At 28.9% G+C, this 19,945-nt stretch overlaps 2 protein-coding genes across 3 annotated transcripts; both read right to left on the bottom strand.

Annotated features, from left to right (window-relative positions):
- Window positions 1-559: 559 nt before the first annotated feature.
- On the bottom strand, window positions 560-4,600 carry LOC108844059 (probable glucomannan 4-beta-mannosyltransferase 11). Of its 2 annotated transcripts, XM_018617257.2 has the most exons (9): window positions 4,092-4,600; window positions 3,911-4,009; window positions 2,997-3,249; window positions 2,778-2,888; window positions 2,349-2,485; window positions 1,928-2,041; window positions 1,540-1,739; window positions 1,248-1,439; window positions 560-1,016 (listed from the first exon to the last, which is right to left on the bottom strand). In XM_018617257.2, the coding sequence occupies exons 1-9, from the start codon at window positions 4,350-4,352 to the stop codon at window positions 869-871; spliced, it is 1,515 nt and encodes a 504-aa protein (XP_018472759.2). In that variant the 5' UTR covers window positions 4,353-4,600; the 3' UTR covers window positions 560-868. The 2 variants fall into 2 exon arrangements, with proteins under 2 accessions (XP_018472759.2, XP_056861332.1); XM_057005352.1 differs by lacking the exons at window positions 3,911-4,009; window positions 4,092-4,600 and adding an exon at window positions 3,791-3,812.
- Window positions 4,601-16,386: 11,786 nt separating this feature from the next.
- Window positions 16,387-18,594, bottom strand: LOC108858412 (uncharacterized). Its single transcript, XM_018632339.2, has 2 exons — window positions 17,739-18,594; window positions 16,387-17,198 (listed from the first exon to the last, which is right to left on the bottom strand). Exons 1-2 carry the CDS (start codon window positions 18,518-18,520, stop codon window positions 16,586-16,588), a joined length of 1,395 nt encoding a protein of 464 aa, XP_018487841.2. The 5' UTR covers window positions 18,521-18,594; the 3' UTR covers window positions 16,387-16,585.
- Window positions 18,595-19,945: the final 1,351 nt, after the last annotated feature.

The following is a 19,945-nucleotide window of genomic DNA, read 5'->3' as shown; positions in this document are numbered from 1 at the left end:
AAAAAGACAATTTGGCAATAATGTTGAAAGGGAGCAGCATCAGTCTTCTAGTTATTTGTTTTTAGGGACCGATCCAAAAATTACCATACTTTTTCAGAATTCTCTGAAAATGTACCACCCAACCTTTGGCTGTCAAAAACACATTTGTCTTATGCGGTATAATCTGTTTTCTTATATAAAAATGGGGCTTTCAACTCAAGTCTAGGAGCACCTTTACTAGTTGGTAAAATAATTTGAGATTGTGATAATACCATGAACCAAAACTTAAATAATAATTTCTCGGGCGGAGAGAAGTGTTCAGAACCCTAATAGATACAGACAAAGGCTGGTTCTGGGTCTAGAAGGATTAAGGCCGAAAGTTCGAACCCATCCTAGTCAACGGAAAAAAAACTTAAATAATTATAAAAGATTGGTGGGAGAGTTAAAGAATCGATACCCGATTTTTTTTTTTTGTGGCAACACCAGATTCTTTTTCTTTTCTACTCTTTTCCAAGCTTTAGAGTCAGTGGAAATGATTGATAAAAAAAAAGTCAGTGGAAATGTTATTGAACGTGAAAAGAAGACGAAACTAATGAATTTAAAATCATTCATGAGATTCAACAAATTGCACTTTACATATAATCCTAGCCACACTATTTAAACCGAAGAAGAACTAACATTTGCACTGGTGCGCAAAAGAAGAAAAGAACTAAAATTTGTACAACAATTAAATGAATATATTATTGAATTCTATATCACAAACTAAACTAATTCTCAAATCTGGAAAAATTAGTATTGTACTCTTAGCAACTTCCAATGTATTGCTTAGTTGGAGTCATAATACTTATTATATTTTCTTGATGAGAATAAGATGCCTAGATAGGACATTTTAAGTTCCGACGAAACCAACTCCACATATAATAAATGCAAGAGCCTGCATTAATAGATAAATGTATAACAATGTACTCCCGAAGGCAAAGTCGTAGCCTGCACAGCACAGTATGTACATTCCCACCATCATCTCTTTTAGGTTTAATCTGCAAGGAAACAAATTCTTTCACCAGTTAATATTCTTAAACTTTGTTTGATGGAATGTATGTTGTACCATCCCACTAGTTTTGAAGATGCAGCTTATGAAAGATTTTTTTTGAAGATGCAGCTTATGAAAGATTTACCCGAATTTGATTGCTACTTTTTTTTTGGTCACAAATTGCTACTCTCTTTTTGACAACCAAATTGCTACTTATTTATTTTAACTAAATCTTTACCTTTGCAGAATCCCATTGCAAGGTTTTTTCACTTGAGGAAGTAACTTAGTTTGAAGAGCATCTCCTAATTTTTCTGTGACGACCCATTCATTTACTCTTCCTCCTTCAAGTAAACCGATGAAAGTTCCTTTGGTCCGATGCATAGCCATTACATTCTCGAACAAGACCCAGAAAATCACGAGATAGAATGATCTACGTGCAAGCAAATAATTCATGATAAATATGTAGTGTACCTTAAGTATTATATAACAATGAAAAATGTTGCAGTTATATAAAAGTATGTAGCACTAACCTTGGCGTGGCAATAGCAGTGAAGAGAGTGATCATAAAAGGAACGTAGATAGTTGACCAAGTAGGAATGTTGACTTCATAAAAGAATACGCTCGTAGGAAGAACGATGCAATAGAAGAAAAATGTGAAGAAATGAACTAATATTTTCCGTAGAAAGAAGAAGCTGTAGATCACATACAACTTCTTCCAAATCATCACTCTCTGTTCACAATAGCAAATCAAATTCATTACCAAAAGGTTTTTTTTGGGTAGATATTGCTCAAAGATCAAACCATAGAGAAACTGAAAGTGGCATCATCATGCATGACTCACGTTAAATGTTGGCACGTGCGACCAACAGGTTTCACGTGCTACCTTAAAAATGAAATAGCTGAAGTTAGGAAAAGTACCTTATTATAAATAATTTCCATAGTCATTTTCCTGAAGAGATTAGCTGGACCGCATGACCATCGATGTTGCTGGAATCTAAAAGCCTTGAACTGGCTTGGAAGCTCACTTTTCACCTACAACAACAATTCTCTTTGTTACATATAAAAATCTTATTAATTGATATCCACACGTAAATACGTATTATAATTGTTGCAAATTGAATATGTTATCAGATTGTCGCTGTTTAACATTCTAAAAATCATGTTCAACTTTCCATAAAGTGTGTGCAAAGCAAACATCACATGTGACGAATATTAATTAGGTTTTGGACTGTCTATACCAGGTAAAAAAACTTCTTCTTTTATTTTACAAGTAGGTTTGGACACATTCATTAATTAATTATTGCCCCCTCTCCCCCCCAAAAAAAGAAATGAAACGTACCTCGATGTCATTGACAAAGACAAATTTCCAGCCGTGTAAACCAACACGAACGGCCAAGTCCATATCCTCCACGGTGGTCCGGTCTTTCCAACCTCCAGCTTCTTCCATCCCTGCCAATCTCCACACACCCGCTGTCCCTGCAAAACTCCAGTTATATTGTTTAAGTTGGAGCAACATCTTGTTTCTACTGAGAGATTTCTAAAATAACGAGCCCGATTTAGAATATGTATATTTATATTGCTATAATAAAAATCAACATTTGATTGCTAAAAATAATATATATACAACAAGTGTGGTTTGTTTTAGCGGACATTAGTCCACTAGAGAATATAAAAGAAAATTAGAGTATCTATATAAGAAATAAATATAAAAGTTAAAGTTTTCTACAGAGGATAAAAATTATTTAATTAAAAGTTGATAGAGATATACCATTGAAGCCAAAGAAGGCATGTCTGGTGGATCCGGATTCTTGCTCTGCCATAAAATGGTAATTTAGTGACATCTCCTGCATCCTAGTCATCAAGCACTTGTTTGCGTTCACTGCACCAACGAATCATTTCAATTCCAATAATACTAGCTAGGAGAATAGTGTATATTATCTCAGAACCGATAATGTCGAAAATAAGTTTTATGGTAAAGTATCAATACCAAATTTCCATCGAGCTTGAACAAGAGCAAGCTCGGGATTGTGAATGAGAAACGGGACAGTGCGGTGGAGGTAATCGGGCTCTGGCTGGAAATCAGCATCGAAGATCGCAATGTAGTTGCACTGTTTGACATAGCTATGCCTCATGCCTTGTTTAAGAGCTCCAGCTTTGTAGCCATTTCTATTGTCTCTCCTTTCACATTTTATGTTTATGCCTTTGCTTGCCCACTTTGCACATTCCATGCTCACCATTTCCTGCCATCGAGAAAATTAGAACACTTGAATATTAATAGTAATATTAAATCATTGTGGTTATAAAAAAACATAACATTACGTGTTTTACTATTATTTGTGAAATAATTTATTGGTTCTCAATTTTCACATTGAAAATTAAACTGATTAAAGTCGTTGATTACATTTATTTACTATATTAAATTATTAACTATAAATTACAAATAAAATATAACTATAATTATCTCTCAATGTTTTTTTAAAGTAATTTTTATATATAATTTTATTATCTGAAAAGAATATTTATAATATTAAAAATTAATAAACATAAAAATATAATTAAATATCAGTTAAGTCAAACTTTTAATTTTGTATAGTTGAAAATATTGAGTTATTTATTTATTAGTAATGAAATGTATAAAATAAATTTAAAATATTTTTATAATATGTGAGAGATTTAAAAAATAGCAGAATACCGAATATACAAATTTTGATGAAAAACTTTGTCATACATCAATAATTTGATATTTAATTTAAATATTTGAGACCGTAAACAGTAGCTTACATGTGTTATAAAATGATTATATCTGCATGAATGGACAAAACATAAAAAAAATAAATGTTTGTTTATATATTTTTATTAGTAATTAGCTAGCATGCGTTTGAAAAGTCTAATCATGTGTACTATGATGGTGGGATCAGTGGAATCATCTAAAACTTGAATGATAACTCTATCCAATGGCCATGTGAGTCTGCAAGCAGCACCAATGGATAGCTGAAAAACCTGTTGGTTCAAAACAAAATCGAATTTGGAAGACTGGATCATCATTATTGAATACTTAATCAGTCTGTAAGCTTATAAGTACCTCTCGTTCATTGTACATTGGGATTTGAACAAGAACCATCGGATAATTTTGGTCTCCGACCTCTATGTCTTCCTGCATTGCCTCCCATTTGTAGATCTTTTCGGGTTTGCGTTTAAACATCTTGACGTAAATAACTACAATGTTCATATACACACTTTCTACGAAAACTAACAAAGATATGACCAAACATATAGCCACCAAACATTCGAACATTGGAACTATAAGTAGACTCCTCACTTGTCTCAACCACATAGTTTCCATGCTGATATACACACACTCTTCACACCCTTACGTGCTTCAAGCTTTTCAAAAGTCGCAGCTGCTTCTTCATAACTCCTTCCATGGATGTCGCAAAAGAAACATAGCTATTTTGCTTCTCAGAATCAAGATATGGGAGTGAGATAGATTGGTGGAAGAAGAGGAGAGGGGTTTAGAAAGGTTTTTGTATTATTGTCTAGAAGTTACTGACTTGAGAGAGATTCTCTTCTTTTTTTTATAGATGAATTAAATAATTTATCTCCTATATAAGAATTTTGTTTTAGTCATTATTCATCGTCGTTTTACCGAATCATGTGGCCAGATCTTGAACATTATCACAGCTAGTGGGAGCAACAAAATGAGAAAAAGACCAAACAAAGGTTTCACTCAATCTCACTATTTTTATTCATGTTATGGTACACTATGCAGTCACGCACATGTATGCTAAGTTTTAACTTTCGTTTTTTTGCTACAATTTATAATAAACATATGCGTTTGTAATTACATGGTAAAAGAGTATATATATGCATTTTAACATGTGACAGATTAATCCTAACTCTTTGTTAGCTTGGTTTGACAAAAAGAAAAACTCTTTGTTAGCTTGGCAAAAAAAAAAAATAAACACTATTATGACTTCTGAACATTAAGTTTTGTTAAACATTTTTTTTTATAAATGTTTATTCTTTCAGTTACAAAAAATGTTTATTCTTTACAAACATGTAATAAACGTTTTTGAATATCTGTAGCGCGTATGAACTAAACATATTCTTTACAATAATGGAACTCTTGAATAATCAATGGTTGAATAATCAATGGTAACCACAATCTCAATCAAATCAGAAATTACTCTGAACTAAAACACAACTGTAAAATCAGCAATACTGTAACTTTGAGAACAAGAACAATTAATGATTTTTTTTCCAAAGGAAAAAAAAAAGAACAATCAATCTGTCGCTGAGATATTAATGGCAACCATAGTCTTTCATCATTCTTTCGTACCTAGGAGATTCATATTTATCAACGGAAACATGTTTTTCTTTTTCTTTGAAACTGAGAGTCAGTGACTTAACTGATCTGAGATTTTATCAAACTATGGTGTAAGCATAACGTATTGCATTGGATGATTGAAATAGTCTTCTTGTTAAGTTGTTATACTTACCCACCATCTTGTAAGGTATACATATATATGTCTTTATACTACGTGGAATAATATTGACCACAAAAGGAAATGGAAATGTAACAATAATATTAACAACTAAAAAGGGAGGCCAGAAATGAAAAGTACATCAGATCTGGAATATGTCTTCTTGGCACTAGAAAAAATAATGTCCCACTTGGCCACTTGACTTTTGTCCCATTGGATACGCAAGTGGGAATGTCAACTATTCAACCAGAGAAGAATAATCATGTGCGGTGTATTCCACACGCTGAAAGTAGGGCTTGAGGATGTAGACGGGCTTTCCCGACCTGTAGAGCGTATAACCGCCGAATCGGGTTATAGATAAATGGGCTATTTGGTCTTATAGGAAATGGAAAGCTGTTTAACATTTTTTCTTGGATTTTCAAAACCCATTGCGTATATTATATGATTACTAGATTTTGACCCGCGTTTTAAAAACGCGGGATTATTTATTTTTAAGTATCTAATTTTATGATTAATTTTTTATAATGCATTTTGTAACATTTTTAATAGTTGTTTATATGTTTTAGGATGATCAATATCTAAAAAATAATATTTTTTAAAAATAGTTATTAATTTTTTGCAAAATTGAAACCGAAATCGAAACCCATATACTAAAACGTTTAATATGAAAAAGAGAACTAAATGTATTGGACTCAAATCATATCCAAACTATGATAGATTTATTGAACCTAAATTATAGATTTATTTAGGAAACATACTTTTTTGGTCAACTCCTTTATAAATACAAAAATCCCAATTTTACTATCTAAAAACATATTATCTCTTCTCATTTCTCTTATATCTCTGTCTAACCTTTAACTAAAAATCTAATTACTTTTTTGGTTATTCGGCAAATAAGTTATTTTATTTATGTGTTTGAATATTTTCAGATCTATTTTTCGTAATGCAAAAAATTTTGTAATTATATTTGGAAATATGTGCACAATCGGTTATATTAATTATTAAATGATATAGATTGTTGCTTAAAACTATTCTGCGCAATTTTAAAAAAATAAAAGAAACTTATATAAGTGAGTAACATGCCACTATAAATAATTCAAATAATTAAGGACATAATCTTATCAAAGATTCTGCTTTAATAGTATAGATATATGAGTATTGCATAAATTAAGATAATGAATGATCCCATTAGTTATATCTTTGGCACTGACATAAATATTTTTTTTTTAAAGAATTAATAAATATTTTGGGATAAAAAACATATTATGATATGGACGTATGGGTAAACTATATAATCTCTATCATATCATTTATTTTGAATAAAAATACTCCACCAGTTTGAATAATAACTGATCGTAGTAGAAGAATTTTCGTGATTCACTATGGTAACAAAATCTTTCTTTGACAAATATATAGGAGTTATTTATGTATACTTTCTTTGACAAATATATAGGAGTTATTTATGTATACCTTGTATATTTAAAGCGCGGGTATTTTCTAGTTGATCATTTTTATATATCTATGAATCTATAACTTAATAATTTTATATTTTATTATAATTTGAGTTTCATATGGTGGTTTCATATCAGATGCAAACTTGAACAAATAGACCCTATATATAACCCATATATAGCATATATTAACATATATAATCTGTTAATATTATTAGTTTCCTAAAATTAATCTAACGCCCTATATAAATATACATATATGAGAATCATATTGTATAATATGTCTATTTATACCTTCTTTCATTACTTTTAAAATATTTTTAATTTCTTAAAAATTAATATAATTTTTAATGCTAAAAATATATTTGAAAATATTTTGCTGAGGGATATAATTTTGTTAATTTTTAGAAAAGAAATTTATATGTTAAATTAAAGGATTTTATATATTGTTTGTTAAGATATTTATTTACATATCAAGGTATTTCAGACATATTTATAATATTAATTTTACGTACTGAATTTTCATTTCAAACATTTTAAATTTAATAAATTTTCATTATTACTTTTATAAAATATATATTGTGTTTCCCTTTATTGTATCAAACAAATTTTTTATTCTCTTTGTATTAAATATTTTTGATATATATACATATATATATTTACAAACGATGTAGTAAAAAAAAATTGTTTATTGCTCAAGTCTGAAACATTACATAAACATAGATAAAAACTAACTATTTCTAGCATTTTAAAAGTACAATGTATATAATTGATACATTATAGTTTGATGTGTAAATATGTCGTGTTCCCCTTGCTATTTTGAATACAATGTTAAAATTAATATTCATTTAGAGTATAATTTGCAAAATCGATCAAACAAAAAAAAATCACAACAAACAAAAACTTAAGAATTAAGCTAAAGGTTTGATATAAATTTGTAAACGGAAACGTTGTTCTATCATTGATGTACGTTCTTTTTGTTATCAGTTTTGCTTTATATGGGCCTAGAGAATATATTATAGTCGATGGTTTTGATAAATTAGTTTGTTTTTTAGTTAGGGATATTTCCTCATTTATTTATTGTAATTAAAGCAAAGAAAAAGCTAATGACATGGAATTGTAATTATCTTAGAAAATCAAGGGCAAAATCCTAGTAGAGATTCTGCTTTAATAGTATAGATATGATATCATATGTTTAACGCCAAAATAAACATATATATTTTGCATGCCACAATATGTTGTTTTTTCTTTTTGAGAAACGCCACAATATGTTGTTACACGCTGGAGGTATCTATAAGTACATCTTACCCCATGTGGTAAGTTTGTCATGTTCTATTCAAAAGATTCACTAGATCGTATAAGTTATTTTAGTAGTTTTTTATAATGTAACTCAAAACATTTGGTCTGTCACTCTGTTGTGCTCTTGTTACTTTATTCCATTGTAATTTGGACCTTTTCTTCATTTGTTCGTGTTGACAATCTCGAAAATAATAAGATCTCAGAGTATATAGTCTGCAAATCTTGTCATCACAGCTAGAACAGAAGAAAGATAAGATCTCATTAACATTTTATATGTTTGTAAGGAAATAAAACGGGGAAAAGGTTTAACTTTTTATTTTATTATGCCTACTAACATGAAAAAGGAATAAAGTGTTTATTGTTCATGAATGGAAAACAAAAACAGTCACCAAGGTTTTCTCAAAATATTTAAGCCAAACTGTAGGAATGAACCCTCGAACCATTATTTATTTGCGTTGCCGTGACAATTAATTGAACCGACGGTTACTGGCATGCCCTCATTCATAAAGAAAAAATATCTTAAAATATCAGTCATTTAAATTTCTTAACTAAAGTGATTTGTAAGAGAAAAGGCGACGAAACTACTTTGTTAATATGAAAGCTTAAGCTTAAGAACAGGTTCGGAGAAGGCGAGAAGACGGTCAGTCGTCATGTTTTGTTACCCTTTTTTTTTGTAAAATTAACAAAATATCTTTCTAAAGCTTTTAAGTGAACTAATGATGGATTTTTTTTTTTGTAACTGAACTAATGATGGATTAATAAATGTATTTCTTTGTTCTGGCCCAAATTTTTCTTACTAAAATAAATATATATTATAACTTAGGTTAGTAATTATTTAACTACTAGATATGGATCCGTGCGTTGCACGGAATTTATTTGATGTTTTAATTTCACGAACACATAAAAAATTGGAAATATTTTTTTCACGTTAGTTCTTGGATTTCCAGTATATATTGGTGACATTTTAATAATAATAATAATATTTTTCTTACATAAATTTTGATTGATATTCTATTTCAATAATAATGGTGTTTTAATTAGTACATTGATATTTTTATTTTTTAATAAATACTTCATTTTTATTATTTTTCAAAATAATATTAGTTATAGTTAATTAAAACATATAGAACTGTAAACTCTTTATATTGTTTATATTGTGTAAGAATAATTAAAAACGACACAATTAAAAATATTAATATTACATAACACAAGTAAATATGTTTTATTTATAGTCAGCTAAATATCGAATATATTTCTAGATAAAACATTAAATTTATTTATTTTAACATTCATGGTGTGATTTTAACATCTCTTTCTATATACAATATTTTGTAAAACACTATTGTCGCTATGTTTTAAAAATTTGAAGTTCTCCAGTTGTAGTGACTCTTGATAGTGCGACGTATAATTGTAAGACTGGACTTGACAAATAGACCAACCTTTTAAGCTTTGACCTTAACTCTTGTTGATAGTTATTTCATAGAACATTTTTATAGGAAATTGAAGTCTTTTCATTTTGAAAGGTCATCTTGCATATGTTGGTATAAGACTTATCTAGGAATAAAAATCCGTTTTTCCACATAACTTCTGGTTAGGATTTCGGCTTCAATATTCATGTTGTATAGGCGAGTTATTAGTAACATTATTCTATTGGAAAATCTTTTTTTTAATTTAAATTCCTTAATAGCATGACCTACAACAATCCATTGAAAAATCGTTCTCTTTAATTTAAATTTCATAGTAGCATTATCTACAACAACATAACCAATTTTAATATGTTGATAAGAATAAACACACATAATAGTAATCACACATAAGCATGATAGTCACATTAACTTAGTCACAATAGCATAACATCTAGACAAAATATCCGTAAATTTTGATTTTATCAGTTTCGATTTGAACCGAAATTCCAAATATCTGTAACTCTACGAACAAAAAAAATACTTTTATTCAATATCTGTAAGAAACGAAGCAAATCACAAAAATACTAATATTATTAAGAATGGATATCTGATCTGATATGTTATATGAATACACATACATGTATGTAAAGACATATATATAATTTATATAAATATTATATTGTATATAAGTTTTATAGTTTTTTTAAAATAAATTTATTAAGTTATTTGAATTTTAAAAAGTAATAAATTTTTATTTTTGTAACAAAATGTTATTATTATTTTATCTTATTTTTGGAATTTATGATTTATTTACTAATTTTTATTTATGGATCTAATCGGATATCCGGTTAAAAATCTAAAATTATCCGAATATCCGGAACACCAAATATCGATGTGGCTACAGATCGAATTAGATCAAATAATTGATTATTCTGAAAAATGGATAGGATCAGAGTATGTCCAAAAACCTAGATATCCTATTTATGTCTACTCCTACATCTATATGTCAAAACGCGTAAGTATAATTGTAATAATAACTAATGTGTAACAGCATGACAATTATTATTATTTTTTTAAAATCAACATTAGTTTAATGTGAAGATCAAGATATCTAGACAACATGCAAAGATAACATGCGAGATGTGAAAGAACATACAGGAAAACTCAACATATATTTTTCTTGTGTGTCTTAACAATATATGAGAGAAAATTATAGAGTTAAATCACATATATAGATATGTATAGTTTTTCTTGGTTTGTGATTTTTAAATAGGAAATTAATTAAATACTTAAAATAATTATTCTACAAATCTTTCTTATTAGGATATTAAAAATTACTATTAAAAATTCTCTTACAATTTTCTTTTCTTATGTTTAAAATTTTAGAGAAGGACAATTACTATCAAATTGTTTTACAATATATTTTCTTTAGAAATTTAGAAAACGAAAATAGTATTAATAATTATTTGACAATTTTTTTGTTTAATTTTTTGTAAATAAAAAAGTGCAGAAAATACACATAAATAATTCTAAAATTACGTTTTTTATTATCTTGCTATATATTTTATTAATCATGAGATATTTTAACAAAAGTCAAAATTTTAAAAGGAAAATTAATATCAAATAATCTTTACAATTATCTTTTTTTGGATTTTGGAAAAGGAAAATTAGTATTAAATAAGTTATTTTACAAACTTCTCTTCTTTAAGATTTGTAAATAGGAAAATTTCTAAAAATTACTATTAAATAATTTTTAAAATTAAATTTTATTATTAAATAATTTTTAAAATTAAATTTTACTATTAAATATTTATAACTTTTTTCAAATTTTGTTTATAAATAAAAAAGTGCAGAAAAATACCAATAAATAATTCTAAATTACTTTTTAAAAACAAATTGTTTTTATTATCTTGCTATATATTTTATTAATCATGAGATATTTTACAAATGTCAAAATTTTAAAAGTAAAATTAATATCAAATAATATTTACAATTATCTTTTTTTGGATTTTGGAAAAGGAAAATTAGTATTAAATAAGTTATTTTACAAACTTCTCTTCTTTAAGATTTGTAAAAAGGAAAAAAGTTTCTAAAAATTACTATTAAATAATTTTTAAAATTAAATTTTACTATTAAATACTTACGAATTGTTTTTTTGCAAATTTTTCTTTTAATTTTATTTGTATATATATTTTTAATCATGAGATATTCTAACACAACCTCAAAATATTAAAAGGAAACTACTATCAAATAATATTTCAAAAAGAATATTATTAGTAATTCTTAAACTTTCTTCTTTACTATTAAATAAATTTTAAATTTCAAAATTTGTTTTTGGTTTTATTTTTAGTATATATTTTTAATCATGAGATATTATAAAACACTTCACATTATTAAAAAGGAAATTACTATTAAATAATATTTTAAAATTATATGTTGTTTAAGATTTTAAAAATGGAAATCTACTATATAATTAATTTCACCAAAAATCGTTTTTATTATCTTATATATTTATTTTAAATTATGAAATAGTTTAACACATATCACAATTTTAAATATATAACTATCATGTGTCACAATCATGTTAATTAACAATTTTGAAGAACCAAATTTCCTATTAAGTAATTTTAGAATATTATTAAGTATTTTTAAAATTTTCTTTTTTACTATTAAATCAATTTCAAAATTAATTTATTTCAAAATTTGTTTTTTGTTATCTTGGTATATATATTTTATATCATTATAAATTTTAACCTCTTTAAAAATATTAAAAGGAAAATTACTATCAAATAATTATTTACAACTATGTTTTGTTTAGGATTTTAAAAAGAAAAATTATTATCAAATAATTACTTACAATTACTTTACAACTATGTTTTGTTTAGGATTTTAAAAAGGAAAATTACTATCAAATAGTTACTTACAATTACTTTTTAACAAAATTTGTTTATGTTATTATCTTAATATATATTTTTAATTATAATATAGATTAACACATGTTGCAATCTTAAAATTTTTATTGACACGTGTCGCGATCATGTTAATTAGTAACTTTGAAGAACCAAGCTTTATATAATAAGATAATTAATTTCACCAAAAATTGTTTTTATTATCTTATATATTTATTTTAAATTATGAAATAGTTTAATACATATCACAATCTTAAATATATAACTATCATGTGTCACAATCATGTTAATTAACAATTTTGAAGAACCAAATTTCCTATTAAGTAATTTTAGAATATTATTAAGTATTTTTAAAATTTTCTTTTTTACTACTAAATCAATTTCAAAATTAATTTATTTCAAAATTTGTTTTTTGTTATCTTGGTATATATATTTTATATCATTATAAATTTTAACCTCTTTAAAAATATTAAAAGGAAAATTATTATCAAATAATTATTTACAACTATGTTTTGTTTAGGATTTTAAAAAGAAAAATTATTATCAAATAATTACTTACAATTACTTTACAACTATGTTTTGTTTAGGATTTTAAAAAGGAAAATTACTATCAAATAGTTACTTACAATTACTTTTTAACAAAATTTGTTTATGTTATTATCTTAATATATATTTTTAATTATAATATAGATTAACACATGTTGCAATCTTAAAATTTTTATTGACACGTGTCGCGATCATGTTAATTAGTAACTTTGAAGAACCAAGCTTTATATAATAAGATAATTATTAAGTATTTTTTTGTAAAAATAATGCCTTAAGCCAATGTTTCTTTTTGGTGAAAGGAGGCATGGTCCCGTCTGAGGTGCTCAGAGCTTCCAAAAATGTAAGAAAACTAATGTATATTAAGTACTAGTGATTTTCCGGTGCTACGCGCCGGATTCGTATGTTATACTTTTACATAAATTATTATATGGTCTTAACAAATAAAATATGTTAAATATGAAAATAAAAATATATTAAAAATGATATTTTCTAATTTTTTGATAGTGGTTAGTGACCGTAGTGCATTATTTTGTTTGAAGTTGTTTAGTTCAAAGTGCAATAGCATAAATGGTTGTTACTAATCGATTTAATAAAAATAGAATAAAAAGCCAATAGTCATAAAAAATTAATTTAGTTGGAATTTAAACATAAAACAAAGTTGAAGTTTTATATAGAGAACATACTTATATTATTAATTATTAAAATAATTATATATGAACTATAAAACTTTTACTAATATATTTAGTTCAAATAATAGAAAGAAGGAATACATTTCAAATTTTATAAATTTTATAAAAAAAATAAGGGTGAAGTGTCAATTTTTGGTAAAATAATTGTGAGTATCTAATATATATTTTTAAAATTACCATGTTGACTTTTAAAATATAGAGGTGTGAGTTGTATGTGTTACTTTGGTTTCAAGATCTCTCAAAAGATGTATCTTAAAATAAAAAACATAAAATTATTTTCTATATTAGTTTTGTTATAATGGAAGATTTTGTGTGTGTTCATAACAAAATTCTTGTTTGTCCATCCTTATTTAAAATATCAACGAATCTTAATATGAATCTAAATATGTTTTTTATCTAAAAACTATAAATGGTTCCTAAACTCCTCTATTTAATGGAAACTTCTATTTTAACCGGAATTGAACAATTTCACCAAATCTTCCTAGTAAAAAGTCAATTTGTTAATTAGTAAATGAGATGTTAGCATCTATAACGATCATGAGAAAGACAATTTCTAACTATCTGTGATATTCAGGCTGGCTGGCTTGTTGCATTTAGTAATGGTTTTGACAATAAATGGTTAGTGTAGTGCAAAAGATTAATGGTGAGGGTGGTGTGTGGTTTACATCAATTTTAAATAACTTTAGCAACCAGACAACTTTTTTAAATTTCTCTCAGATGAAAGTAATGATTCTTTTTTTAGTTAAGTTTTAAGATTATATTAATCATGTTCACGGTTTTTAAAATGTAAACCGGGATAGCATGGATCAGAGAAGTTATTGGTTTCATTGTATAGTGTAACATGGGAATATACCATAGAGTTTATGTGTCAATATCAATAGACCAAATGTTAGTCTTTTGGACTTAAATCGCCATCAATTACTAAACATCATTAGAGTGGGATAAGTGGAATTTCTAGATTGATTATATGATGGTTTTGCGTTAAAGAAGGAGAATCATAGAGGATCTATTCTCTATCGTCAACATCAAATACAAAGAAACCCTATAAACCAGTGTTTTAACATCCGACCCGGACATCAAACCGGACGATTTACCGGATCTCTGGATTATTGCATCAACCGTGGGTGAACCGCGGTTTAGTAAATGAATTAGTTTTATTATATAATAATATATTAGCTATGAAAATAAATATATAAAAACTAAAGTTAATATTTTAAATGTTTTCAAACATAAAGTAATAGTTTAGATATGTATCTATTTTATGTTTAATTTTTTTTGAAAATACTTAACTTTAGTTTGCATTTTTGTATTTTTATTTGACTTACAAAATATTAAGAAATAGTTTAAAGTATTTAAAAAGAATATGTAACATAAGAGTTATGAAATCTAAAAAAAATCAAGACATAAAATTCATAATAAATTAAACTTTCAATCCAAAATTAAAATATCATTCCAATAAATTGTCAATATCAAAAATAAACTAACACCTAATCACAATTAACACCAAAACACATTAAATGGAGTTGATAAAAAAAATCTATCTTATTAAAACAGAAACATTACAACTTCTTCTAGGTGGATTTTTAAGTTGGACCTTATGTAATTAATGTTATATTAATCTACTTATTATTAGACATGCCTTTCTATAAATAATTAATATCAATTATTACCATAGTTTTTCACTTTTTACCTTATTATTATATTCATTACGCATGTTTCCTTATATTACATATATTTTACTATAAGCTAGATACATCCACTAGCATATTATACTATAAAATAGATTATTAATAATACATCTACTAACATATAATACTATACGACAGATTACTAATAATACAATATATTATACGTATTCATTAACTTGCATCTATTAATATTAGCAATACTACGAAGACGACTAACTCTATACTTTGGAACTATAAACCATGATATACTAATTTATAACAAAAATGATATTACTGTTTCAAATTAGTTTTTATAAAAATTATTTATAGCAGCAATTTGTTATATATGATAAATTTAATCAAAGACCCAAATCTTTTTTTTCCTGTTCAGAAAAAAAGAGACCTACGAATATATATCATTAAGTTAGCCAAAAATCTTCCGAATAAATAGTAAATCTCACCAACCCAAAAAAATGAATTAAAATATTGTGTTTGAAATTTAGCTCACTGGGTTGGGTATAAATCTGTTCATTTCAGGTATGAGTTCTTCGAGTTCTCAACATTTGGATCTAAGTAGATATTTGATTTTTTTTGTCCGGGTCGATTTTTTTTGGTTCCGGATCATTTTAACTTTTTTATATTATAAATCTTAAATAATATACAACATGTATATAAAATATGTGAATCGAAAGATAAATCCGCGCAGGCGCGCGGGTCATGATCTCGTTAATTATTAAAAAGAAAATGCCACATGACATTTTTTCCCCCCAAAGAGATAAAAAACTCAACTTTATTAGTATAGATTAACCTATGAAGCCTCTAAATTGTTTTAAAAAAAATTTACTAAGTAAATGCCTCCAAAATATTTTAGGATCGGCTAAAAAAAACACTGCTCCTCACTTATCGACGACCGTCTATATATCTGGTAATAAACAAGTTTCTTATTAAATTTAGCTGGAGAGATACAGGATCAAAAGCTAAGTAGAAGAACAAAGATGACAAAACATCACACGTGATATAGTATTACAACAACAAAGTGCTTGAAACAAGGTGAAACAATAGATCACGCTGACTGAAAGAGACAAAAGGCAGAAGCAGCAACATAGTAATTGGTTTTTACTACTCTCAACCATTGTGTTGGGTGCGTAGCTTACCGAATGCCTCAGGCAGCATCATGTTTTGGAACTGAGACGGTATTATGGGAGCGGGTGGCTGAGTTTTATAAATCAGAGCACAAGCTGTATCGTCATCGAGATGATCAATGTTATAGATGAGATCATCTCTGCATGTAGTACTACTAAAAGCAGCTTGATCGTTTGATGTTTGAACCAATGAATCAACGGGTTTGGGTGGAGGGTAAATCTGTGGAGCTAGAGGGACCATTGGAGAATCGACTTGATGGGTGTTTAAAACGGTGCTGTGTTGCACAGGCGGTGCTTGAACTTGCCTCGAACTGTACTGATCAACTGGATTGTAATAGATTGGGTACGGCTGTGGCAGGGGCTGATAATGTACGTGGTTTGTGTGATGGTATGTTGTGGGAGGTAATGTCATAGGTGAGGTTCCAGTAATGTGAGGAGGCTGTCCAGTGTAAACGACATGAGTATGCTGTTGTTGAGCTTGGTTTAGAAACGGTGGATACCCTGACATTGGAACTGGAACCGGTTTGTTTAGCTCCAGAACATGAGGACGTGTTGGTAGCTCGTGAGAAGAGATTTGAGTAACAGCAATATTGTCTCTGTTAATACATTGAGAAAAGAAATGAAGAATGGTTAGAGAATTGGCTTCTTCTTCTCTGTCAATATGTACAATCCTTAGGAATACAAGTATACAACACAAATCAAATTTCCCTAAAATATATGCAGCTTAGGGGATACTCTAACACAAAAAGTCCTTACATAGTGAATTTATTCCACATATCATACATAAGATCTTATATTCAACAACAAGATTATGTATTCTTTTTCAACATAACGACAAGAGATAGCCTAATAGAACCCCACATTTAAACTAGCTCTCTCCAATACTATCACCTTCATCTCTTCCCATTCAAGACCGGTCCTAATATTTTATAATGCCATAAATATTTTAAGAATTTTTAAAATTTCTTTTTACAATTTGAGGTTATAAGACATATATATATATATTGGTTCTTTGAAATTTGGAAGACGTGACAAATGTTTCATTATGATTTGGCCCGGACCGGTCATGCACATTGCATTTCCTAGACAACAAAGAAGTCTTAGAACACTTAAGCTAAGTTAGAGAATATAATTACCTTGACGACACTGATTCTACTGGAACAAACTTGACCTGCGAAGCCAACGTGTTGTCCTCGCCGGAGCTTTTCACCGGAGGCAAATTGCTTGAAGAAACAGACGATGATGAGGAGCCAAATGCCGAGTTGGTCTCGAGCATCATCGACTCCTGTCCGCAGATCCCACCATTACCATCTCCGCTACTTGGCCCCTGAGCCTGCATCATCTCCGCGCTCTTTAACGCGTCTACGAACCACGTCTCAGTCTTTGGGTGCTGTAGCACCGCGGGCTTAGTCACCTCAGGCTTGGACTCTTCTCCTACTCCAAGCCAGTCAACATCCCCCGCCACTTTACACTGAGCCAGACCTCCCTGACTCGCGCTCGTTTTCAAAGGGAAGATAAATAATCTAATGCGCGTTTTCGAAACCGAGGAGGAGGACTCGCACGTGAGATATCCGTGCTCCTCCATCATGATCTGAGCATCCTCATCGGTCTCCAGGGAGATGAGCGAGTCAAGCTCCTGATCAGGGAGCTGGTACTTCACCTTGAAGTCGTAAGCGACTCCGAGCTTAGCCGCGAGGTGGCTGACAAGCGAAGCGAAGCTCGTCTCCGCGGAGGGAGGAACCGCGACGATCCGAGTGTCTCCCCCAACGTAGCGCTGCGATACTATGCTACCGCCGTACCTACACACCACCCGCAACTTCCCATTTGTTTTGTTATTGTTGCACTTCGGCGTGATCATAACACCTTTCGCGCCTTCCGTTACGGTGGATGCGGAAGCGGAGTAGACGGTGGTCGTCATGGTGGTGCAGTTTTGGTGAGCAAACGCAGTTTATAAACGGTCGAATTGTTTTGTATCAAATCGAAGTAGTTTTGCTTAACTGACGGTAATGTATCAATGTATACTTAGAGAAGAGGGCTATTTATACTGAGGTTATTCCCGAGCAAGCACGTGGCTTTTAAAAACGGGTGTTATTATAACCGGGTCGGGTGTAGTAGGATAAATCCGATAGCGGATTTCCCGCGACCCACGTTAGGTTTGTTCTCCAACAATTTAAAACGTTTTTAGCAAGTTCCTCTGCACAAACATTAAAATACAATAAACTAAATGTGAACCATGGAGATTTTGTAAAAAAAAACATCTAAGGATATAGTAATCGTCTAGTTTTAAGTGAAAAGAAGGTTAATCAAAATAATTTTCAGTAAAATTCAAAATGAACAACCTGTCTCAAATTGAATCTATATAATATTGATATTGTTGTGCAGGTATGACATAGTCCAAAACTTACCCATCTAAGTGACTAGAAGATTCGAGAGACGCATCCACGAGACCCATGTTAGTTCTGCTTAATGTGTCTTTTTTTGGTTTGTTTGTTCGGTTTCCAGAAATGTCAATTAATACAATCTGAGTTGGTCTTGTTACACCGATAAAAAATGGCTATCTGCCAGTTTGGGATTTATACAGATTTAGTTATAAAGATTCGATTTTGATTGTATGACGAGGAGGTCACGTGGCAAAAGCTATGCATTGTTTCCTTTGCTATCTGTCTAACTTAATAGTCTAATCCGTTCAGAATTGTTGATCTTGTGATCTCTAGTAGATTTTGTGTATAATACTGTGACAGACAGATCCTTTCTAGTGAAGGACGGTGCCCAGGTAACAACATTAAAAACAAGTTTTCCCTTTGGTTTTGCAGTATTTGACTTGATATGAAACCTCTAACTTCTGTTGAGTTTGTTTGCAATGTACCATTCTGAAGAAAGGATATATTTGTTATTGCTCTCGCATTAAGAAACTTTCAAAACCTATCTTAGCAAGATTGCATTACAACTTCTTTTGTGTACTTGTGAGATTATTTAGTCAATCAAATTGGAAGAAATGGAATAGGAATCTGACATCTAGTTTTCTCTAATTGCATGGAATAGGATAGGGCTACCTTTATGGATTGCCTGCCAGGATTCTCAAAGTTGAAGAGAGGGAAGAGAGGGCTCAAGGGAGAGGGCAAAGAACATACAGATTATGACTTAAAAATAGGATTGCTCTGCCTTGTCCGTTTCATTCTTTCTACTTTCAATTTTTTTTTTTTTCAAATTTGTTTACTTTGTGGTTTACAGAGATTGGAGATGATGTAAAAGACCTCAACTTTCTTCACCCAATTCAAAAGTGTGTGGTCTGGAGATTGTTAGTTGTTACAAGTTTCTTAGTACTAAAAAAATGCATAGAGCA

The sequence above is a fragment of the Raphanus sativus genome, chromosome 3 (genome assembly GCF_000801105.2).
Source record: "Raphanus sativus cultivar WK10039 chromosome 3, ASM80110v3, whole genome shotgun sequence".
Taxonomy (NCBI): Eukaryota; Viridiplantae; Streptophyta; class Magnoliopsida; order Brassicales; family Brassicaceae; genus Raphanus; species Raphanus sativus.
Note: the sequence above shows the minus strand (reverse complement) of the source record. Positions and strands in the feature narration are given on the sequence as shown.